This window comes from Myxine glutinosa, chromosome 9 (assembly GCF_964187855.1).
Source record: "Myxine glutinosa chromosome 9, kmMyxGlut1.1, whole genome shotgun sequence".
Classification (NCBI taxonomy): domain Eukaryota; kingdom Metazoa; phylum Chordata; class Myxini; order Myxiniformes; family Myxinidae; genus Myxine; species Myxine glutinosa.
Window position 1 is genome coordinate 39,891,443 of NC_136269.1, and position 19,272 is coordinate 39,910,714.

The window sequence follows — 19,272 nt, forward strand, 5'->3', positions numbered from 1 at the left end:
ATACGGGATCTAAGGCTCGTAATGGAGCTGCCACTCACACAAAACACACACACACACACAAACACAAAAACAAACATACGTGACAACACTAGACTGATGGACAAGACAAACAGCCACTGAGCTTGGCGGATGTGCTGTCACTTCCGGGGGTACTCTGGGTACCAGCGACATCAGAACAATGGCGCAGCTTTTCTCACAGCATTTTTCATTCACCGGGGCATTTCCTAAGGATGACTTTCCTCCTCCCCATCGATGCCATCCTATGGGGATTGTCCATGCTCTTATCCTTTTATAAGCTGAATGTCAGGCAAGAAAGCAGCACTTACCATTTTTAAAGTCTTTGGTATGACTGGGCCGGGGTTTGAACCACCAACCTCACAGACTCAGAGCGGACACTCTAACCATTATACTACTATTCTATCAAAAAATGTACACATTTAGCATGCTGGTTCACATATGTATGTTTACATAGGGGCACCTGATGATGGGTCCTTGCCCCTGCTCACAGGTACCAGCATGGGTGATAGGAACGATTTCGGTGACGAGACCTTCAGCCACAATGTCATTGCCTCCATTGTCCTCCGTTTCGACTGTTACAGTTCCATCCTCTGCGACGCCTACAACCTCAGCGACAAGGCCTCCAGAGCCAACGTGCACCACCAGTCCTTCAGTGGTTGATCCCGATACTACTGAGGCTGTGGTTACAGCTGTGGTTTTATTTAATAAAAACAGGTATGGCATTAGCAAAATCAGAAAGCAGTTAGGAAACATAATCCTCAATAAGACATGTCTCGTATCCACCAGCATGCATGCTAAAGCAAGAATGTCACAAAATACGACATCATATTATCATGGACACAAACATGAAGGAATTTTTGACAGCCCCCTTTCCCACTGCTGCCACTCCTACCCTCTACCCACCCCCCCAATCCCACATTACCACACCAGTCTGACCCATACAAAATATGTGATGGAATTAGGCCTGCATGCTTTTCCAAAGCAAAAGTTAAAAAAAAATTTGATTGAAAGTGAAGTGTGATGTTGCAGATCTTGCATTACCTTAACTGTGCTTTACAGACCTAAACATTCTCACAAAGTCAAAGGTTAATGCATTTACACAATTTTCATGACTCCCTACTGCTGAATTCCACCTTCAAAGTATTCCACTTACTTTTCTTGGCAAATCTTTGTTTTTTTGGTAAGTGAAATTCATGAATGCTGAATCCACTTGATGGAAACCACAACAAAATTGAAAGTAGCTGGTGTGGACAGCAAAAAACAAAATTGGAGTCATTTTCTCAAAAAAAAACAAAAAAAAAACAGGTTGCAACTGTAAAAAGGCCACAAAATTACAAATTATCCTTGGACTAGTGTAGAAAAACCAAAGGTAGCTCGATTTAATTGTAATGGAGGTCACTTAATAAAAGACAAAACATGCAGTCATTGTACCATTTGAGGTTTGATAAAATCCAATTTATTTGTCCCTGGAATCCTTATTGAATTTCACCTTCTCCCAGTACCCCCAAACAAAATTATTGTCGCTATCATAAAACAGTAATTTTCCAAGTAGAGAAAAACAAAACAAAAAAATCAGTTCAAACTAGTGATAATTACTAGAGTGTTCTGATATAATAATTCAGTGACTAATTTAGCACAAAGTTATATAAGTTCCCTTACAAAAGAACTGCAATGCAAGAGGAGGCCAAAAGGCCCATTAAACATGCGTAATGGTTGCCAACCTATGGCTGTTTGCCTATGCTGTACCCTTTTAAATCCTGAGCGTCGAGTAAGGAAGCAGCACGTACCATTTTAAAGCCTTTGGTATGACCTGACTGGGGTTCAAACCGCCAACCTCCAAGACTCGGAGCGGATGCTCTAACCATTACGGCAGCGTGTGGTTGTTACCTCGCATGCGTAGTGCAAAGCGGCACTAAGCAATTGGTTCACTCTGTCTGTCTATCAGTCAATAATTGAAGAATGACTTCATTTCGATTTAATTATACAGGGTTGTTGCACACTTGTTGGGCAGCTTGTATACAGCTTGTTGGGGTAGCGGCTAGGGTGCCGGCTTAGGATCCTAGGATCCTGGGTTCGAATCCCGGTCGATCGCTGAATTAACGCCAGGGGGGTTGACTCAGCCTGTCATCCTTCCGAGGTCGGCTAATTGAGTACCAGTTCACTGGTAATTCCCTGTTTGTCGTTAAAGGCGGCAAAAAGGGTTGGCGTCAGGAAGGGCATCCGGCCGTAAAACATTGCTTCAAAAAGGGGACCAAAAAACAACAACAACCACGGTTCCCGAAAAAGGCCAACCCCCGCTTTGTGGGGAAAAATGGCCTCTAAAGGTGGTTATTTTTTTATATATACAGGGTGTTTCAAAAAGATGGACCCAATTTCAAAGCAGTATATTTCACGATGGCAACATGTTACAATTACACAAAAAGTTACAAATGGTTTAATGAGTTATCAAGTTTTACTAACCATTTTATAAATGCTCTATGTGCCCTCCACCTGCTGCAAGGACAACATCGAGACGATAGTTGAATTAGTCCCAAACGTCTCTCAGAGTGTCTTCTTTCACTGAAGTCACTGCTGCCGTGATTCTGTTTTTGAGGTCATCCAGATTAGTCGCTATTGGTGGCACAAAAACACGGTATTTGACGTATCCCCACAAGAAAAAGTCGCAGGGTGTAATGTCTGGGGATCTTGGGGGACAAGAGTGTAGCGCCAAGTCTTGGGGTCCCGTGCGACCTATCCAACGTTGAGGCAGTGTGTCATTTAGAAAACGTCAAACCTGCAGGTGCCAATGTGGCGGTGCTCCGTCTTGCTGAAAAATGAAGTCATCGGAATCTTCATTAAGTTGTGGAAAGAGCCAGTTCTGTAGCATTTCGAGATCGGTTTGCCCCGTAACTGTTCTCCCCTCGAAAAAGAAAGGGCCATAAACCTTTATTTGAGAAACAAAACAAAACACGTTCACTTTCGGGGAATCACACTCATGCTCTACAGTTTCGTGTGGATTCTCTAGTCCCCATATGCACACATTGTGACGGTTAACTTTACCGCTTAGATGAAACGTTGCTTCATCACTAAAAATCAAACGCGGTAAGAAGCTGTCGTCTTCCATGTTCTGTAACATCGCATCACTAAATTCTACACGCTTTCCTTTGTCACCTGTATGAAGAGCCTGTACCAGTTGCAACCGGTATGGCCTCAGGATTAAACGTCGCCTTAACACATGCCAGACAGTCGTATGAGGGATCGCAAGTTCTCGGCTGGCACGACGAGTGGACTTGCGCGGGCTACGCAGAAAACTCTCTTGAATTCTTCTCACGTTTTCCTCTGAAGTGTGTGGTCGCCCTGGGCTCTTCCCCTTACATAAACAGCCTGTTTCCTCAAATTGTCGGTACCAACCACGAATGCTCTTTGGCATTGGCGGATCAATGCCAAAACGCCGTTGAAACACACACTGCACCGCAATTACGGATTCAGTCTTGCTGAAATGCAGAACGCAAAACGCCTTGTGTTGCGGGGTCGCCATCTTGCGAACGACTGAAGCTAGAGGCTGTTGGTGCGCTGGGAGAGCCATCTAGTGGTGGTCATTTGAAACTCTATGCCCTGCCCTTTCAAGTGGTAAGAGGTTCATTTATGGGCGGTTCGTGGTTGCAGAGATATATCGATTTCAAATCGGGTCCATCTTTTTGAAACACCCTGTATATTTTTAACACGAGAACAAAAATTAGAACTTGAACCGGAGCATGATCATGCAGTTTAGCAATATTTGGCTCTGAATTTAGCAGATTGTACCGCGTCTCGTCCTGATTGAGCATGCGCACAGTGAGGAACACTTCAGTCTGTCTGCTTCTCTGGCAGTCAAAACAAAATTGTAAAATCATTCCAAACAGGAAACTTACTGTTTTTAGGGGCATCATAACGGACCAAAAAAAACAACAACCAGACACAAAGAACGAATTTAACATGTTAAGTAAGGTGGTGTAAAAGAGGATGCATCAGCGGTGGTTCAATGTTTGTTTGTTTTTCTACAACCTTTTTTCTACAGATTAAAGCAGGAAGGTCTGTTTTATATATAGACGTCATGAAGGCCTCAAACAAAAGGAATGAATAACTAATTTAACGTGTTAAATAATGTAGTGTAAAAGACAGTGCATCAATGGCAGTAAGCTTCTGATTCAATGTTTGTTTGTTTTTCTATAACCTTTAAAACTTTTATTTTATTTCAATTGAATTATATATTTGAACACTAAAACACAAATCACCTTGTTTGCACTTCCAAAAACCTTCACTTTATCAGTACTTTGGCAAAATTTTACACCGTTTCGACCAATCAAATTTGCCACTCACATTCTCAAGGCGGGGTAACTGAGATTCTTCTTCTTTTTCATTGAATAAGCTGTTTCCAATAAAGTACCGTGTCCAAGATCCAAAAAAGCCGGTCCTTTTTCCATTTTCTTCTTTTTTCTCATGGCCTTTTTCTCAAGACTGAGTGTGGTAAGGTGTTCTATGAACTCTTTAGTTTTTACTTTTTTTTTCCTTTTTTTTTTTTTTTGTATACAGAGTCAAGGCTCGTGAAAGAGCTAACATTTATCAAACAAACAAGCAAACAAAGTATATAAAAAGGGGAGCGGTCGACAAGATGGGGAGAGAAGGGGAGGAAGCACACAAACACAACATTTGAGAGTAGGGACATCGGGAGATGTGTGGAAGGGAGAGGGCCTGGGGGGAGGCAGGATAGGTGTAAAACGCAAGGACACCAAGGACTTCCAGGAAAGAAGACAAAAGTCACCTCAAAAAAGTGGATTTGGGGTGAAATTAGCGGGGGTAGAAAAGATCAAGGTTTTGGATTGGGGAAGATAAGAGATGCTGGTGAACAGCCGTTTTAAAGACCTGGAGGGAGGAGTGGGATTGAAGAGAGTGAGGGAGTTTGTTCCAGAGGCGGGAGAAAAGAGGAATGAAGGAGTGAAGGTGAGCAGAGAGTCTTGATTTTGGCAGTTTAACCATAAGAGGTTAACCATTAACCATAATACTTTTCTCCAAACATCCCTTTGCCTTGCAATTAAAAATCAAAAACTTTTTCTTTCTTTTTTACTACATTACATTAGGCCAAAAACCTAATGCAAAACCCTTTGTATGCAATGGAGAGTTAAACACAATGTCCTATTCAGCTTAAAACAAGAGTTATGCAATAGGAAGTGGTCCAATGTAAATACTCCCTTCCACAATGTGGATCGGGTGGGCCATTGCTACGCCACCCATTATATATTCACCTATTCACCTGCACATACTATCTGTTCAACCTAATTGGCTCCTAAGAAAAGTCGGGATACTTCCTATTTTAGTTGCTTTGTAACATTCTAAAATTATGTATGCATGATTACTAATATAAACTAAACTAATATAATATAATATAAAATAATACACATATATAAACTAAAATGAACTCGAACAAAATGATTACATTAAAGCATAGAACTATATATAACAGGCGTACAGAATGTACATTTTGCGGCAGTTTCAGAATTCCATTTCCACTTACGACCCAAGCTTCAAACCAAATGGCTTGTGTGCAAAGATCACCTGCAGCCATAATCCCAGGATTGGTAGATAGGCGATGCATGGTGGTACCGGTTTCTTCGGTCGGTAACCTCACAAGGGTGATGGCACTTAGAGAGGAAGCACCCCCAGATGTTGCTTCCTCCAGGCTTACAGGATGCAGTGTAATTATGTGCGTATCATCGCTGTTGCCTTGATCAACAGTCACGTGCTGGAGGGCCTGCAGTGCCTGAACAGTAAGGGCCATGCCACCTTGGACAGTAGTGCCTTCGTTAACAGCATTAGCAGTGTCATCAACAGTTCCACTTTGTCCTTGCTGCTGCTCAGACATCTGCAAACCGCAAATGAAGTGTGTTGTTCTCTAGAGTGAGTTTAAAACAACGGGAAGAAAGCATCAGCTGAAAGAAACAAACGACAACAACAACAACAACCAAGGACCAAACTCGAGCATACATTTATGTTGCTTGCAATGATGTAAAAGTCTATGCAATGGTGCAACTCTATTGCATTGCTCTCTTCCTGCATATCCCAGTTGAAGCTTTTAAATGTGTAATGACTTGAAATGCATTTTTTGCCTCAACCAACTATGGTGAGAAAAATTAAGGACGACGATGAGAGTGAAGAAAGAAAAGGTGTCTGTCTGTATGGGACACACAAGATCAAAATTATCTTCACATGTGATTATGGAGATGACCACTAAAAATATATTCCATGAGAAATACATCAATTTTGAAAGGGATAACAAAAATAAAAATCGACTCAAACATTCCAAAACGAACAGAACAACATACAATGCCATGTCAGAATAATATGAACACCAAACAGACTGTATTGTTATGTTTGTGGGGGTAAACAATTAAATACCTTAGGAAAGTCAGAATTGTATAAATTAGCATGCTCCGAGTGTCGCATGGAAGAAGAAGCCATCTCGATGCATCTAAGTAGGGTCGAATGTCCGGTTAAGTGTTTCGGTGTCTCCACACTGAGGAGTGGAGTTGTGCTATCTAGGTAGATTCTATATGCTATATAATGCTACATGTAATGCTATATGTAGCTACATGTAAGGTTAAATTCCCTTGTACGTGCTTGCCTTCCTGTGTTTTTCCCTAATGTTCTTATAAAACTCAGCGGGCCAGGCAATGGACTCATTCGCTCACAACGCCGCCGGGGCCGACAGAACCAGCATTTGCCGATCGACAAGTAAACCCCAACGTCATCCGAACATTCCCGAACAGAGATTAGACTCCGCCCCGACGACTCATAACGAGGAGACCACACCCCGACCTTTGTGATTGGTGGAGGAGTGATAGGATGATTGAATAGCGCTCGGTGATTGGACAGAGTGTGACGTCAGCGGTCAAACATTCCAGAGCTGAAGGGAAAAAGACGCCGTCTCGCCATCTTTGTCCCTCACGCTCTCTTCTGGTCCTGGCTGCGTGGCGGACGGTAGCTCTTTTCGTCCACGCTCATGCAGAGAACCTTCAGAGCATTGTGAAGTTTTTGCAACATTGGAGGAGGGGGGTGTCATTGGACTGTGGTGTCTTTCGTGGGAGCTGAGGCCATGCTGCACTTGGTGGTGGAAGCGAGGAAGGGCTCGTTGAATGCCTGCTCGCACCTGGGCATTTTCTGATGCGCGGGTTCGGCGCCATTATTGGGGCCCGTCTCGCACAAACGGCTACACTGGCGGCAACGACCAACGTGTCCTCGACTCACTTTGGGGCCCAGAGCCGAGGGTCAGCCCTACAGTAAGGGAAGTTATTTTTATTTATCTTTCCCCCTTGTTTGTATATGAGTCTGAATGGAGACGTCTCAAATTAGGAAATAGTTTTTACCTCGCATTCATTTTAATTGTTTGCATTTATTTTCATTAAATCATAATTTGTTGAATTTTACTTGTTTCATTAAATCATGTTTGTCTTGTTTCGTTTCTTCGTTTGTGGGTTCGAATTAACCCCATGTGTTCCCGATTAGATAAGGCTTCGGGCCTTTCCCTCAGCGCCAAAAACAATCCCTGCAAGGTTCAAAACACGCATCGGAGTTGAAGCTCGTTTCGGCTATTCGTCTGAGGCCGGTTTTCATCGGCCACGGACAGGACATTATTTTAACAATCTGTGATACAAACACAATCAAGTGGACTACATATTGTTACGTGTTCCTCTACGTCTACGATCTCCTGGTCTCGGTACACCTCCGAACCCCGAGAGGAGCCACGGCAGAAAAATATGTTACTCTGTGTTAGAAATCAATAGTGAAACCACACCAATGATTATTATAAATGAACAAATAATATTGTTGCGGATATGGGATTTGGCCTCCATCCATATCCGCTTGTAAATATTCCCCTATTTCCCCAATACTCCCCAACTATCCCCAATCCCCCATTCCCTAGTCCCATTGTCTGTAAACAACACTCTGTAGAACCGACCTTCCCCTTTTTCCCCCATTAAATGTCGTGCCCAGGTCCACCGCATCTCACGTAGACAACTTTCGGACATCTTGCTAGTTATTCTTAGTCTATGTCAGTTAAGGACTCGTTTCCATTAATTCTGACTCTTCGTTGCACCAGAATGTGATTGTATGGCACCAGTAGTGAGTTTAGGACCTCCCCATACCTCCTCCCATCTTCCTCATGAAACAACAACAACAACAACTACAACAACAACTACAACAACAGAGGGGGGCGGCGCGGTGCGGCGCGGGGAGTGTGCGTCCTCACTCCGGCTTGGTTAGCCGCCATTGCCCATGCGCTCCACGGGGTTACCACGAAGGGGCTGGCTGTCAGCTCCTCGTCAGGGGCGGAGCCCGGTAACCCCCCGCAGCCAGTGAGAAGCGGCGGGCCGATTCCATCTGGGGCGGAGCTAACGAGCCGAGGGCGTGTCACTCCCCGCCGGATATGCGCAGCGACTTACCGGACGTGACGTGAGATGCGCCCCCAGCTTGGAAAGGCAAGTCGCGACCTCCGAGCGCTGAGCGACCTCCCCGCATCTTTGGACCGGACCGGGTCGATTTTGCCCCTGAGCCAAGGTGCACCTTGAGCCATCGAATACCTGCCCCTCCTTGCCATCAATCCCCGTGTGAGTCAGTTTTGTCCCGTTTATCTGTCGTCTGTCGGGGTTACTATTAAGACCGTAATTAAGTGCCTATCTTTCTATGCTGTCTCTCTCATCCCTGTAATCTAAACGTTCCGAACTAATATAACCTCCTCCGGAGGCCTTGAGAACTGTACCCCTGGTGTCGTGTCATTTAACCTAGCCGTTGTGTCCTTTCCTTCATTGATCTAGCGTAGCGCGACTCGGCCAACGTTGGAGTATAATCGGGTAACTTGTGCGAACACGGCAGCCATTCCGCTCGGCCCATCATAACATCTAAGTCGTGTCCGTAACAATTGGTGTCAGGAGTGTCGGATTCGGACCTGGGACTAAATTCATTTAGCCCAAATTTTGGAACACCAATTGTACCATTAGGGTAACAATTGGTGTCGAGGAGTGAGATTCGATCCGGAGCGCGTTTTACGCGCTCGAAATTATAACGGCGAAATTTGATTGTGTTTTACAAAATATAAAAACCCGAATTTTGAAAGTCGCGCTATGGCAGACCAAGTCGGCTGGGGTCCGGTAGAGGAGAGTGAGGCAGGGTCGATCCAGGACCAAAATGAGGGACAAGAGGAGAGCGAAGCAGTGAGGGTAGCAGACGCACAAAATAGCGTCGTTGCGCCCGACGTTGCGGGCGCGCAAAATGGCGCCTCGCAAGAGCGCGCGGTAGCCGAGCCCGCTGTATCAACGGGCTTTAACATGCAGCCGATTGACATGCAGGCCCTCATTGCGCAGCTACAGGCAGCTGTACAGATGAGTATGGGGAGCCAACTTGAGCGATTGGGTGAGCGGTTGGGAAACCAAATTGTGGGAATGAGGGCTGACAGTGAGCGATTGGAGGGCCAAATGGGGGTAATGGGAAACCAAATGGGGGTAATGGGGAACCGGATGGATGCTCAGGGTGAGCGATTGGAGGGCCAAATGGGGGTAATGAGGGACGAAGCGAGGGGTACTGGTGAGGGATTAGACAATAATATTAAGGGATTAGACAATAATTTTAAGGGATTAGACAAGAAATTTGGGAAATTAGACGATAGATTAGGGGAAATACAGGAGGGGTTAATGGGGGTAGAAAACAGAATGGCCGCTCAAGAGAATCAAATGGAAGGGATGCAAAAGGGGTTAGAGGGGTTAGAAAACAGGATGGAAGGCAAATTGAGGGACATGAGGGACCAAGCGGAAAGGGAAGTTAAACAAATGGGGCAGCAGATAGAGGGGGTCAGAATGGGGGTAGAGACCAAACTGGATGCTCACAGGGAGGAAATGGAGCAGATGAGGGTGGCATCTGGGCAGGAGATGCAAGTGATGGGAGAGGAGATCAGAAGAGGTGTGAGTGAGGAGGTCGGAGGAGTGCGCGAGGAGGTGAGGCACTGTAAGGAGCGCATGGAGAAGGAGGTGAGAAAGGGGACTGTAAAATTGCAAGGGGGTATAGAGGAGTTGACGCTGGGAGTAGAGCAACTGACAGTGGGACAAAAGGAGTTGGGGGACCAGGTAAAGAAGAACACAGCGGTAATAGAGGGTTTAAAATCGACACAGAAGGAGATGAAAAAGGACGTAGGGGTAATTAAAAAAGAGTGTCAGACGGTACATGAGGACCTGACGAGGAAAATGGACAAGGTGGTAGAGGTGATGGAGGTTAAAGAGCGGGAGGTGCGGGAGCACATAGAAAAAAATAAAGTGGAGTTAGAGGAAGAACTTAAAGGGGCGCACGAGGAGATGAAGGAGGTGAAGCAGAAATTAGAAGAAGTGGAAGAAGGGGTGAGCGAAATTAAGAAGCGACGGAGAGAGGATAAGAAAGAGATAAAGGAGGAAGTAAAAGAATTGGTCCAAAGTCTGTGTTCGGATCGTGATGATGTGCTCATTAACCGGATGAGGGATTCGCAGGTGATGGAGGAGAAGCGAAGAGAAAGAGGACCCGGTGTAAGTGGTGACCAATATGGTCGTGCGTATGATGCGCGAGGTGATTTAATAAGCTTGGGGGTCGAGATAGACCCGGATGTTCGTGAGAGGCCACGAGTGAGGTGTATGGCTGGTCCGGAGGGTATGGAACGAGAGGTGCGAGGTGTGGGTAAGCAAGGTTGTGGTGGTATGGAATGGGTAGCGGGTTGCGGAAGTGTGACCCATGCATCGACACCAACGGGGGTAGTTGTTAGAGGGACCGGGGAGGCACGAGAGCCCCTTGGGGGTAATGTACTGTGGGGGCCCGGACGGCTCGGCCCCGCGCTGACCCCGCAAGGGGCGACGCACGGGGTCCGGCAGGAGGGCAACGACTCGCATACGAGGTGGTCCCACAAGGTCCCACTCGCGCCGTATGACGGCAAGAGTGATCTACGCGCGTACCTGGCGCAGTTCGACTGTGTGTGTAAGGGCAACGGTTGGGGTGAGGACGAAGGTGGAGTACACCTGGTGGCCGCATTGCGCGGCGCGGCGGCGGAGGTGCTGACGGCATTACCAGCGGGTGCTCTCACCCTGCCAGCCCTCCGCGACGCCCTAATTAATCGATTCGGCATTGAACAGCAGAGCGAGCTTGTTAAAGCTCAGCTCGCGCTGCGAAAACGCAAGCCCCAGGAAGCCATCGGGGAACTTGCCCACGACATTCGCCGCGCAGTGGGGATTGCACATGCTAGCATGGCAGCGGATTCCCGGGAAAGCCTGGCGCTGGACCATTTTATCCAGGCCCTCCCGGATATTGAGCTCCGGCAACAGCTCGCCATGTGGCGCCCGCAGACTCTGAGCCAGGCGGCTGACGCTGCGGCCCGTTGGGAAGCAGCGAGGCCCCTGGCCCGGGGGGGCGAGCGTCTCGCAATGGCGGTCCGCCAGGTAGGACCCCCGATGGAGGGCGGACCCCTTAGGGGGCCCGCCCCCGACGTGAGTCCTGACCTGGCGGGCATGGTCCGGAGGCTGGTGGACCAGCGCCTGGCGGGACCTGGACCATGGCAGGCGGCCCCGGAGGTGGTCCGCGGTGGACCACGAGCGGGTAACCCAATTCGGACCTACAGGGGGGGAAATTTGGAATTCCGGAGACAAGCACCTTACCAGGTGAGGTGCTATACTTGCAACCGTCTGGGTCACCTGGCGCGGCACTGTCGAGCCACGCGCCGGGATGATCCCCGGCGGTTGAGGTCCTCAACTCCGCCCAGGGGGGAGCGGGTTAGCCGACCCCAGACACCCCCCGCCAGACCCCAGGAAACTAGAAGGTGTCGGGCACGTAGGGCGGTGTTCGGCAGCAGAGGATGGAGGAGAGCCCTCATTGACGCGACAGGTCATTTATTGTGGCCAAATTGGAACCGGTAGCCTGACAATTAGATGCAAAATTGCCGGCGTGGGGTAGACGCCGTAGTGGACACAGGAGCTAGCGCCACGATCATCAGCCCTGTGGTCCTTGATTCGAGCGCAGGTGGCTGGGATAAGATCCAGCGCCTGCAAAATTATAGTTTGCAGCTTGCTACCGGGGTAACGGCCCCGATCATAGGGCGTGGTTCTGTGACCCTCAAGTTAGGGTCGGTAAGGAGGGAGATAGATGTTTGGGTGGCGGAGGTGTGCGACCCATGTTTAATAGGGTTGGACCTGTTGACTGCCAGCGGCTGTAAAATTGACTTGTGCCGGGGGATCCTGCAGGTGGGAGTAGAGGAGCTGCCGTTAGGGGGAGTGAGCACGGCCGAGAGAGCGGAGCTGGAGGCTTCCGAGGCCGTGACCATCCCCCCAAGGGCCGAGGCGATAGTGCCGGCCCGGTGGGCAGCTCGCCCAACGTGGCAGGAGTCCTGCGGCCTGGTCGAACCGGTGGCAGCGCAGTCCATACCGGGTTTAATCGTGGGCCGCACCCTTGTAAAAACGGACGGACCGGTAGTGGCCGTCCGAGTAATAAATATGAGTACAGAACCACGCACTATAGTAAGGGGCACGAGGGTAGCTGGCTGCACCCCAGTTGAGGAAGTCGCGACAGTGAGGGGCGAGAACGTCCAGCCGAGCCGACCCCGGGGGGAGCCTTCAATAAGAAGAAGGAATTGGCCCGATCCCATTTGCGAGATGGTAAATCGTAGTAGCGTAGAGTTGGGAGGTACCCAGAGGGAGGCCTTACACAAACTGGTTGGGTCCCATTTGGACCTCTTCTCCCTGTCCACCGAGGATATTGGACGTACGGGCCTGGTGAAACATCAGATCCACACCGGTGAGGCCCGGCCTATTCGTCAGGCCGCCCGACGGCTCCCTTGGAGCAAGAGGGCGGAAGCTGACGAGCAGGTTGAAAAAATGCTCGACGCAGGTGTGATCGAGCCCTCGGGAAGTCCTTGGATGTCACCTGTTGTGCTGGTCAAAAAGAAGGATGGGACCACGCGGTTCTGCGTGGACTATCGCCAGCTAAACAACGTGACACTCAAGGACTCATATCCCCTGCCAAGGATTGATGACACCCTCGATGCCGTTGCGGGCTCAAATTGGTTCACAACTTTGGACCTCAAGAGTGGGTATTGGCAGGTGGAGATGGATAGGGCAGGGAAGGAGAAAACGGCATTTTCCACAGGTAAGGGACTGTATCAGTTTACTGTGATGCCGTTTGGTTTGTGTAACGCCCCCGCCACCTTTGAAAGATTGATGGAGCATGTACTAGGCGGCATGCCATGGCAATCATGCCTGGTGTACCTGGATGACGTCCTGGTACATGCCCAAACGTTCCCCCAGGCAGTAGCTAATTTGGACCAGGTGTTCGGGTGCCTCAGACAGGCAGGGTTGAAGCTGAACCCGAGTAAGTGCACTTTGTTTGCAAGAGAGGTGGCCTATCTAGGTCACGTGATCGGCCGCGAGGGGGTAAAAACGGACCCAGACAAAATTAAAGCGGTAGAGGAGTGGCCCGCACCACGTACCATCAAAGAGGTGCGGGGATTTTTGGGACTCTGCTCCTACTACCGGCGCTTTGTGGCGAAATTTGCGGAGTTGGCCCGTCCCCTCCACCGGCTTACGGAGAAGGGGACGCGATTTAATTGGACACGGGAGTGCCACGAGGCCTTCCAAAAATTGAAGGGGTGTCTAACATCCGCACCCCTTCTAGCTTACCCCACTAGTGACGGGGCATTTACCCTGGACACGGATGCGAGCCAGGAAGGATTGGGCGCAGTTTTGTCTCAGACACAGGAGGGCGTGGAGAGAGTGATTGGTTACTATAGTCGGGCCTTAAGTAGGCCCGAGCGAAATTATTGCGTCACTCGCAAAGAGTTATTGGCCATGCTGGCTGCCATGAACCATTTCCACCCGTACCTGTACGGGCGGAAATTTTGGGTTAGAACTGACCATTCCTCCTTGCAATGGCTCCTTCGGTTCAAGGAACCGGAGGGCCAAATTGCAAGGTGGTTGGAAAAGTTGCAGCAGTACGATTTTGATGTGGCCCATAGGACCGGGAAGGCCCATGGTAATGCGGACGCACTCTCTCGGCGTCCTTGTCTGGGGGAAAACTGTAAATTTTGTGCGAGACACGAGGAGAGGGAGCAATTGGGCGATTCCGCCCCGATTCTCGTCGTCCGGGCAACCCGGGTGAGAGGGCCAATTTTGCCACTAACCGCGGACGAGGAATTTGGAGAGTTGGCTTGGAGCACGGCCCAGCAGGAGGATCCTGTTCTGGGGCCGGTGTTCCAATGGGTCAAATTGGGGCAAAGACCAAAGGGGGAAGAGGTCACCCCCCTCGGGGCGCAAACAAAGGCGTATTGGGCTCAGTGGCAGACCCTGGAATTGAAAGGCAACATCTTGTATCGCAAGTGGGTGGAGGTTCCCTCTGATAGAACTTCCTGGCTGGTGATAGTCCCTGACAAATTCAAGAACGTCATATTGCAACAGGTGCATGGTACCCGCTCCGGCGGCCATTTGGGCAGGACAAAGAGCGGGTGGCCATGGATATCCTAGGCCCACTACCCCGCACCCGCCTAGGTAATAAGTACATCCTCGTTGTGATGGACTACTTCACCAAGTGGCCGGAGGCCTACGCCCTCCCCAACCAAGAAGCAGGGGTGGTAGCGCAGGCCTTCGTGGAAGGATTTGTGTGCCGGCATGGGATTCCACAGGAGTTGCACACCGACCAGGGACGAAATTTTGAGAGCAAATTGCTAAAAGATGTGTGCAGTCTCCTGTCAATTCGGAAAACCAGGACAACGCCTTTAAGACCTCAATCTGACGGGATGGTGGAAAGATTCAACCGAACTCTAATCCAACAACTGGCACTGTTCACCGCCACCCGTCAGGATGTCTGGGACGAACATCTCCCTTATTTGCTCATGGCCTACCGAACCAGCCAGCACGGGGCCACCGCATGCAGTCCAGCGTTGCTTATGTATGGGCGGGAGTTACGGGCTCCCGCCGACTTGCTATGCGGTCCCGTGCCAGACACAGTGGTTAACCCGCCGAGGGAGGGGTACGCACGTCACCTAGAGGAAGGCATGGAGCTAGTCCATGCCTTCGCCCGCCGCCAACTCCATCTGGCGGGGGAAAAGATGAAGCGCAGGTACGACGACCGGAGCCAGGGGAGTCAATACGCTCCGGGGATGAAGATTTGGTTCTTTAATCCCCGGAGGCGGAAGGGAAGGTGCCCAAAACTCACCTCCCCCTGGCAAGGCCCAGGAGTCGTCCTGTCGCAAATCTGTGACGTGGTCATTAAGATCAAAATGGGGCCACGAGCCCTCCCTCGGATCGTCCACGCCGACCGGATAAGACCTCACACCGGCGAGCAGGCGCCCCCGTGGATTGCCTCGGCTTTAGATGCCGAGGCGGGACCCAGTACCTCTGAATAAGGGGGGGCTTATTAGTGCCAGAGGACTGGGGGATTGATGAGCGATGGGCCCGGTGGGTAAGGGTGGCATCCTTGCCACCCTTCCCATATAAAGTGGGGCAAAGGAGCAATAGCTTATGGGGTGTATGGCAGTGAAAACTAGCCCGGGTGGGTTAGGTTATATTGTAGGGATCTAGCGAAGATGACATTAGGTAACGTTAAGGTTAGTTAGTGACTGATACCTGTAGTGGGGACGCAGGTAGATTAGTGTGGATGATAATGACGTGGGAGCGCAATAGTTTAAAGGGACGACTGGGAAGCGCAAGTTTCAGAGGGGAGTAGTTAGATGAGATGATGCTGTGTGAGAATTGAACAGGTGTGATTGCACAGGTGTGCAACTGGACAGGTGAGTGGAGCAGTGTATGAGTAGTGAGTGTGTGGATCAGCGCGAATGCGCTTGGGGAGAGAAGGGTGCAGGTGGCACCAGGTGTGAGAGCACAGGTGTGTGGAATATATGGAGCAGAGAATGAGTGGTGTGGAGAGAGTTGGAGTAAGTGGTACGGAGTGGTGTGCATGGTGCGAAGGTGTGAATGGGGGAAGAGTGGACCCCTTTCACGAGTACCCGGGGCGGGTAGTGTAAGTGTTAGGTAGAGGGTATAGGTAAATTGTGGTTGGATATTGGCATTTGTGGTGCGGTTGCAGAATGGTATTGTGGATGGGTGCATTAGTGTTGTGGAAATGGCTGGGCGTGTAGCCTGTTAGTGTGTGTAGTTGGTTTGGGCACTCCACCACTGTGAGGATGTCGGCCAGGTGAGGCCGCAGGTGGGCTCTGGGAGCCGTTAGTGTCAGTGGGGCCCGAGGATCCGGAGGACGGACCCGGGTAGCCCAGTGCCAGAGAGGGCACCGAGTGGGGAGAGCGCCAGAGGGCCTTCCCCAGGTAGTTAGGTTAGGGTAAGGAGCAGGTAAGCTCGGAGGCAACTGCAGTGGTGGAGGTGTGCAGGTGGGTAGACCCGCTGGGAGAGGTACACGCCACAGTCCAGAAATTGTGCGAGGGCACCGGGAGATGAATCGGGGGAGTGAGACCCCAAATTGAAAAGCACCACAGTTTGGTCAATGGGAATTGGTTTTTAGAACCCATAGTGTAAGAGGGCCAATGGTTTGGCAGGAGAAAGACCCCGGGTAATGTAAAGTTGTTAAAGTCATTTAGGAAATAGTTAGGATTGATGAACCTGTCGCACCATACGCAGCCACTTACCTGAGGTGATGATGATGACTCCACACCTGTGTTTTCTTTGTTCTGTTGCAGGAAATGAGAATTGCTGTGAGGATTTGTGAGACGCATCACGACGTGGATGAGACATTGGGGTGATTCCATCTCTCCCTCCTTAGGAGGGACTGATGATGAATTGGTAATGGCAAATTTTGATGTTCAGTTGGAGATGGCAAATTTTGATGGGAGTTGAAAATGGCAAATTTGATTGGTTAGGAGGGAGAGAAGACGAATTTGGTTTATGGGAGGAACGGGGAAGACAGTAGGGACGTTTGTTGATTTGTAAAGTAGATGTTTATGGGTAGTGTTGTGTTTTGTGGATACAGTAAGGGGTAAGGGAGGGGCAATGTAGGTTACCTGGTGGGGGGGAGCGTACGGTAGGAACGTACCTGTCTCACCTGGTTCCCATGTGCCCCCAGTGTGCATTACCTTACATTGCGTGCACTTTTGCGCCCTTACCACCTTACTCACTTGTCTTTTCTTTTGTCTCCCACCTCCGAGGATCTGGCTTTGGGGCAGAGAGAGAGGAGAGAGAGGGGCTGGCTCCGCAGTTGTGGGCCTGCACTTTCGCTGCTTGCTGCCTGGATCGATACACCATATGGACCGCAATGTTTGTGGCCGCCCACCATGGACCGCAGTTCTTTTGCGGCCAAGCACCACCCATTGATGGACCTCTGGGTCAACGTGGCACCTATGCCAAACAGGTGAACCACTAATAGTTGGCCCCCTGACGGCCACAAATAGGAAATGGACGCGGTTGGCGCCTTTCTTTATTTTTAAAGAAGCAAGAAGGCCAAGTGCACCACATGAAGGCAAGACCAGAGGCAGAACATCGGCCGGCTGCGACACCACACCATGATTATTAAACATTTTATTGGTGCACCGATTGGTGCTGGGGTGGTGCTTTTGGTGCTTGGAAGGGGTGCTCTGCACATTATTAAAGGCCGTAAGGCCACAGAGCACTCGTGGGTTGGTGTATCGATGCTGGCATGCGTGCTCTCTCTATGCATAACATCTGCATGTGTTCCTCCAAAAACAGGTCCTGGATCGTAGTGTAAATATCAGCGTAGTCTTATGTAAATAATGCTCCCTACCGGCTGTATGTTTAGTTTGCGAATTCTTTCCGCGATTCGGTTATCCTGTGGGTGTGTTTCTGTGAGGAGAAGGGTGCAACGTCGCAGGGGGACATATTTACTCATTTGTGAATATCTGTAAAACTGTCGCACTCAGGGTAGAGTTAATAGTAGAGGGAACTACATCTGAGTGCCACACTAAAGTAGGTAAAAATTTATCGGGTCGGGCCGCCCCGAGGGTAGAGAAGGGTGCAATGTTGCGGATATGGGATTTGGCCTCCATCCATATCCGCTTGTAAATATTCCCCTATTTCCCCAATACTCCCCAACTATCCCCAATCCCCCATTCCCTAGTCCCATTGTCTGTAAACAACACTCTGTAGAACCGACCTTCCCCTTTTTCCCCCATTAAATGTCGTGCCCAGGTCCACCGCATCTCACGTAGACAACTTTCGGACATCTTGCTAGTTATTCTTAGTCTATGTCAGTTAAGGACTCGTTTCCATTAATTCTGACTCTTCGTTGCACCAGAATGTGATTGTATGGCACCAGTAGTGAGTTTAGGACCTCCCCATACCTCCTCCCATCTTCCTCATGAAACAACAACAACAACAACAACTACAACAACAACTACAACAACAGAGGGGGGCGGCGCGGCGCGGCGCGGGGAGTGTGCGTCCTCACTCCGGCTTGGTTAGCCGCCATTGCCCATGCGCTCCACGGGGTTACCACGAAGGGGCTGGCTGTCAGCTCCTCGTCAGGGGCGGAGCCCGGTAACCCCCCGCAGCCAGTGAGAAGTGGCGGGCCGATTCCATCTGGGGCGGAGCTAACGAGCCGAGGGCGTGTCACTCCGCGACGGATATGCGCAGCGACTTACCGGACGTGACGTGAGATGCGCCCCCAGCTTGGAAAGGCAAGTCGCGACCTCCGAGCGCTGAGCGACCTCCCCGCATCTTTGGACCGGACCGGGTCGATTTTGCCCCTGAGCCAAGGTGCACCTTGAGCCATCGAATACCTGCCCCTCCTTGCCATCAATCCCCGTGTGAGTCAGTTTTGTCCCGTTTATCTGTCGTCTGTCGGGGTTACTATTAAGACCGTAATTAAGTGCCTATCTTTCTATGCTGTCTCTCTCATCCCTGTAATCTAAACGTTCCGAACTAATATAACCTCCTCCGGAGGCCTTGAGAACTGTACCCCTGGTGTCGTGTCATTTAACCTAGCCGTTGTGTCCTTTCCTTCATTGATCTAGCGTAGCGCGACTCGGCCAACGTTCGAGTATAATCGGGTAACTTGTGCGAACACGGCGGCCATTCCGCTCGGCCCATCATAACATCTAAGTCGTGTCCGTAACAATATATTGAAAATCACACAGGAATAACGGTACAACAAATGGCAATGAAGAGTGCACTCTATATACAATCAATAAAGTCAGATAACTCATTGCGCTCCCAGTGAGTGAAACTGACACTCCTCAATGTCTCTATAACCTTTTCCAAGGCGAATGTGATTCGCTCCAGCGGTCAC

The 19,272-nt window shown here is 49.8% G+C and overlaps 1 protein-coding gene across 17 annotated transcripts in view; it reads right to left on the minus strand.

Annotated features, from left to right (window-relative positions):
* LOC137435466 (transcriptional repressor CTCF) overlaps positions 1–19,272 on the minus strand; it is a 167,318-nt gene that overhangs the window by 66,448 nt on the left and 81,598 nt on the right. For 13 of the 17 annotated variants that reach the window (XM_078784292.1, XM_078784293.1, XM_078784291.1 and 10 more), the window contains 2 exons: positions 5,590–5,926; positions 479–707 (listed from right to left, as the gene is read on the minus strand). In XM_078784292.1, the coding sequence (XP_078640418.1) occupies positions 479–707; positions 5,590–5,926 (566 nt within the window). The remainder of the gene's footprint in view (positions 1–478; positions 708–5,589; positions 5,927–19,272) is intronic. The other 4 variants (XM_078784296.1, XM_078784295.1, XM_078784289.1 and 1 more) reach the window with 1 other exon arrangement.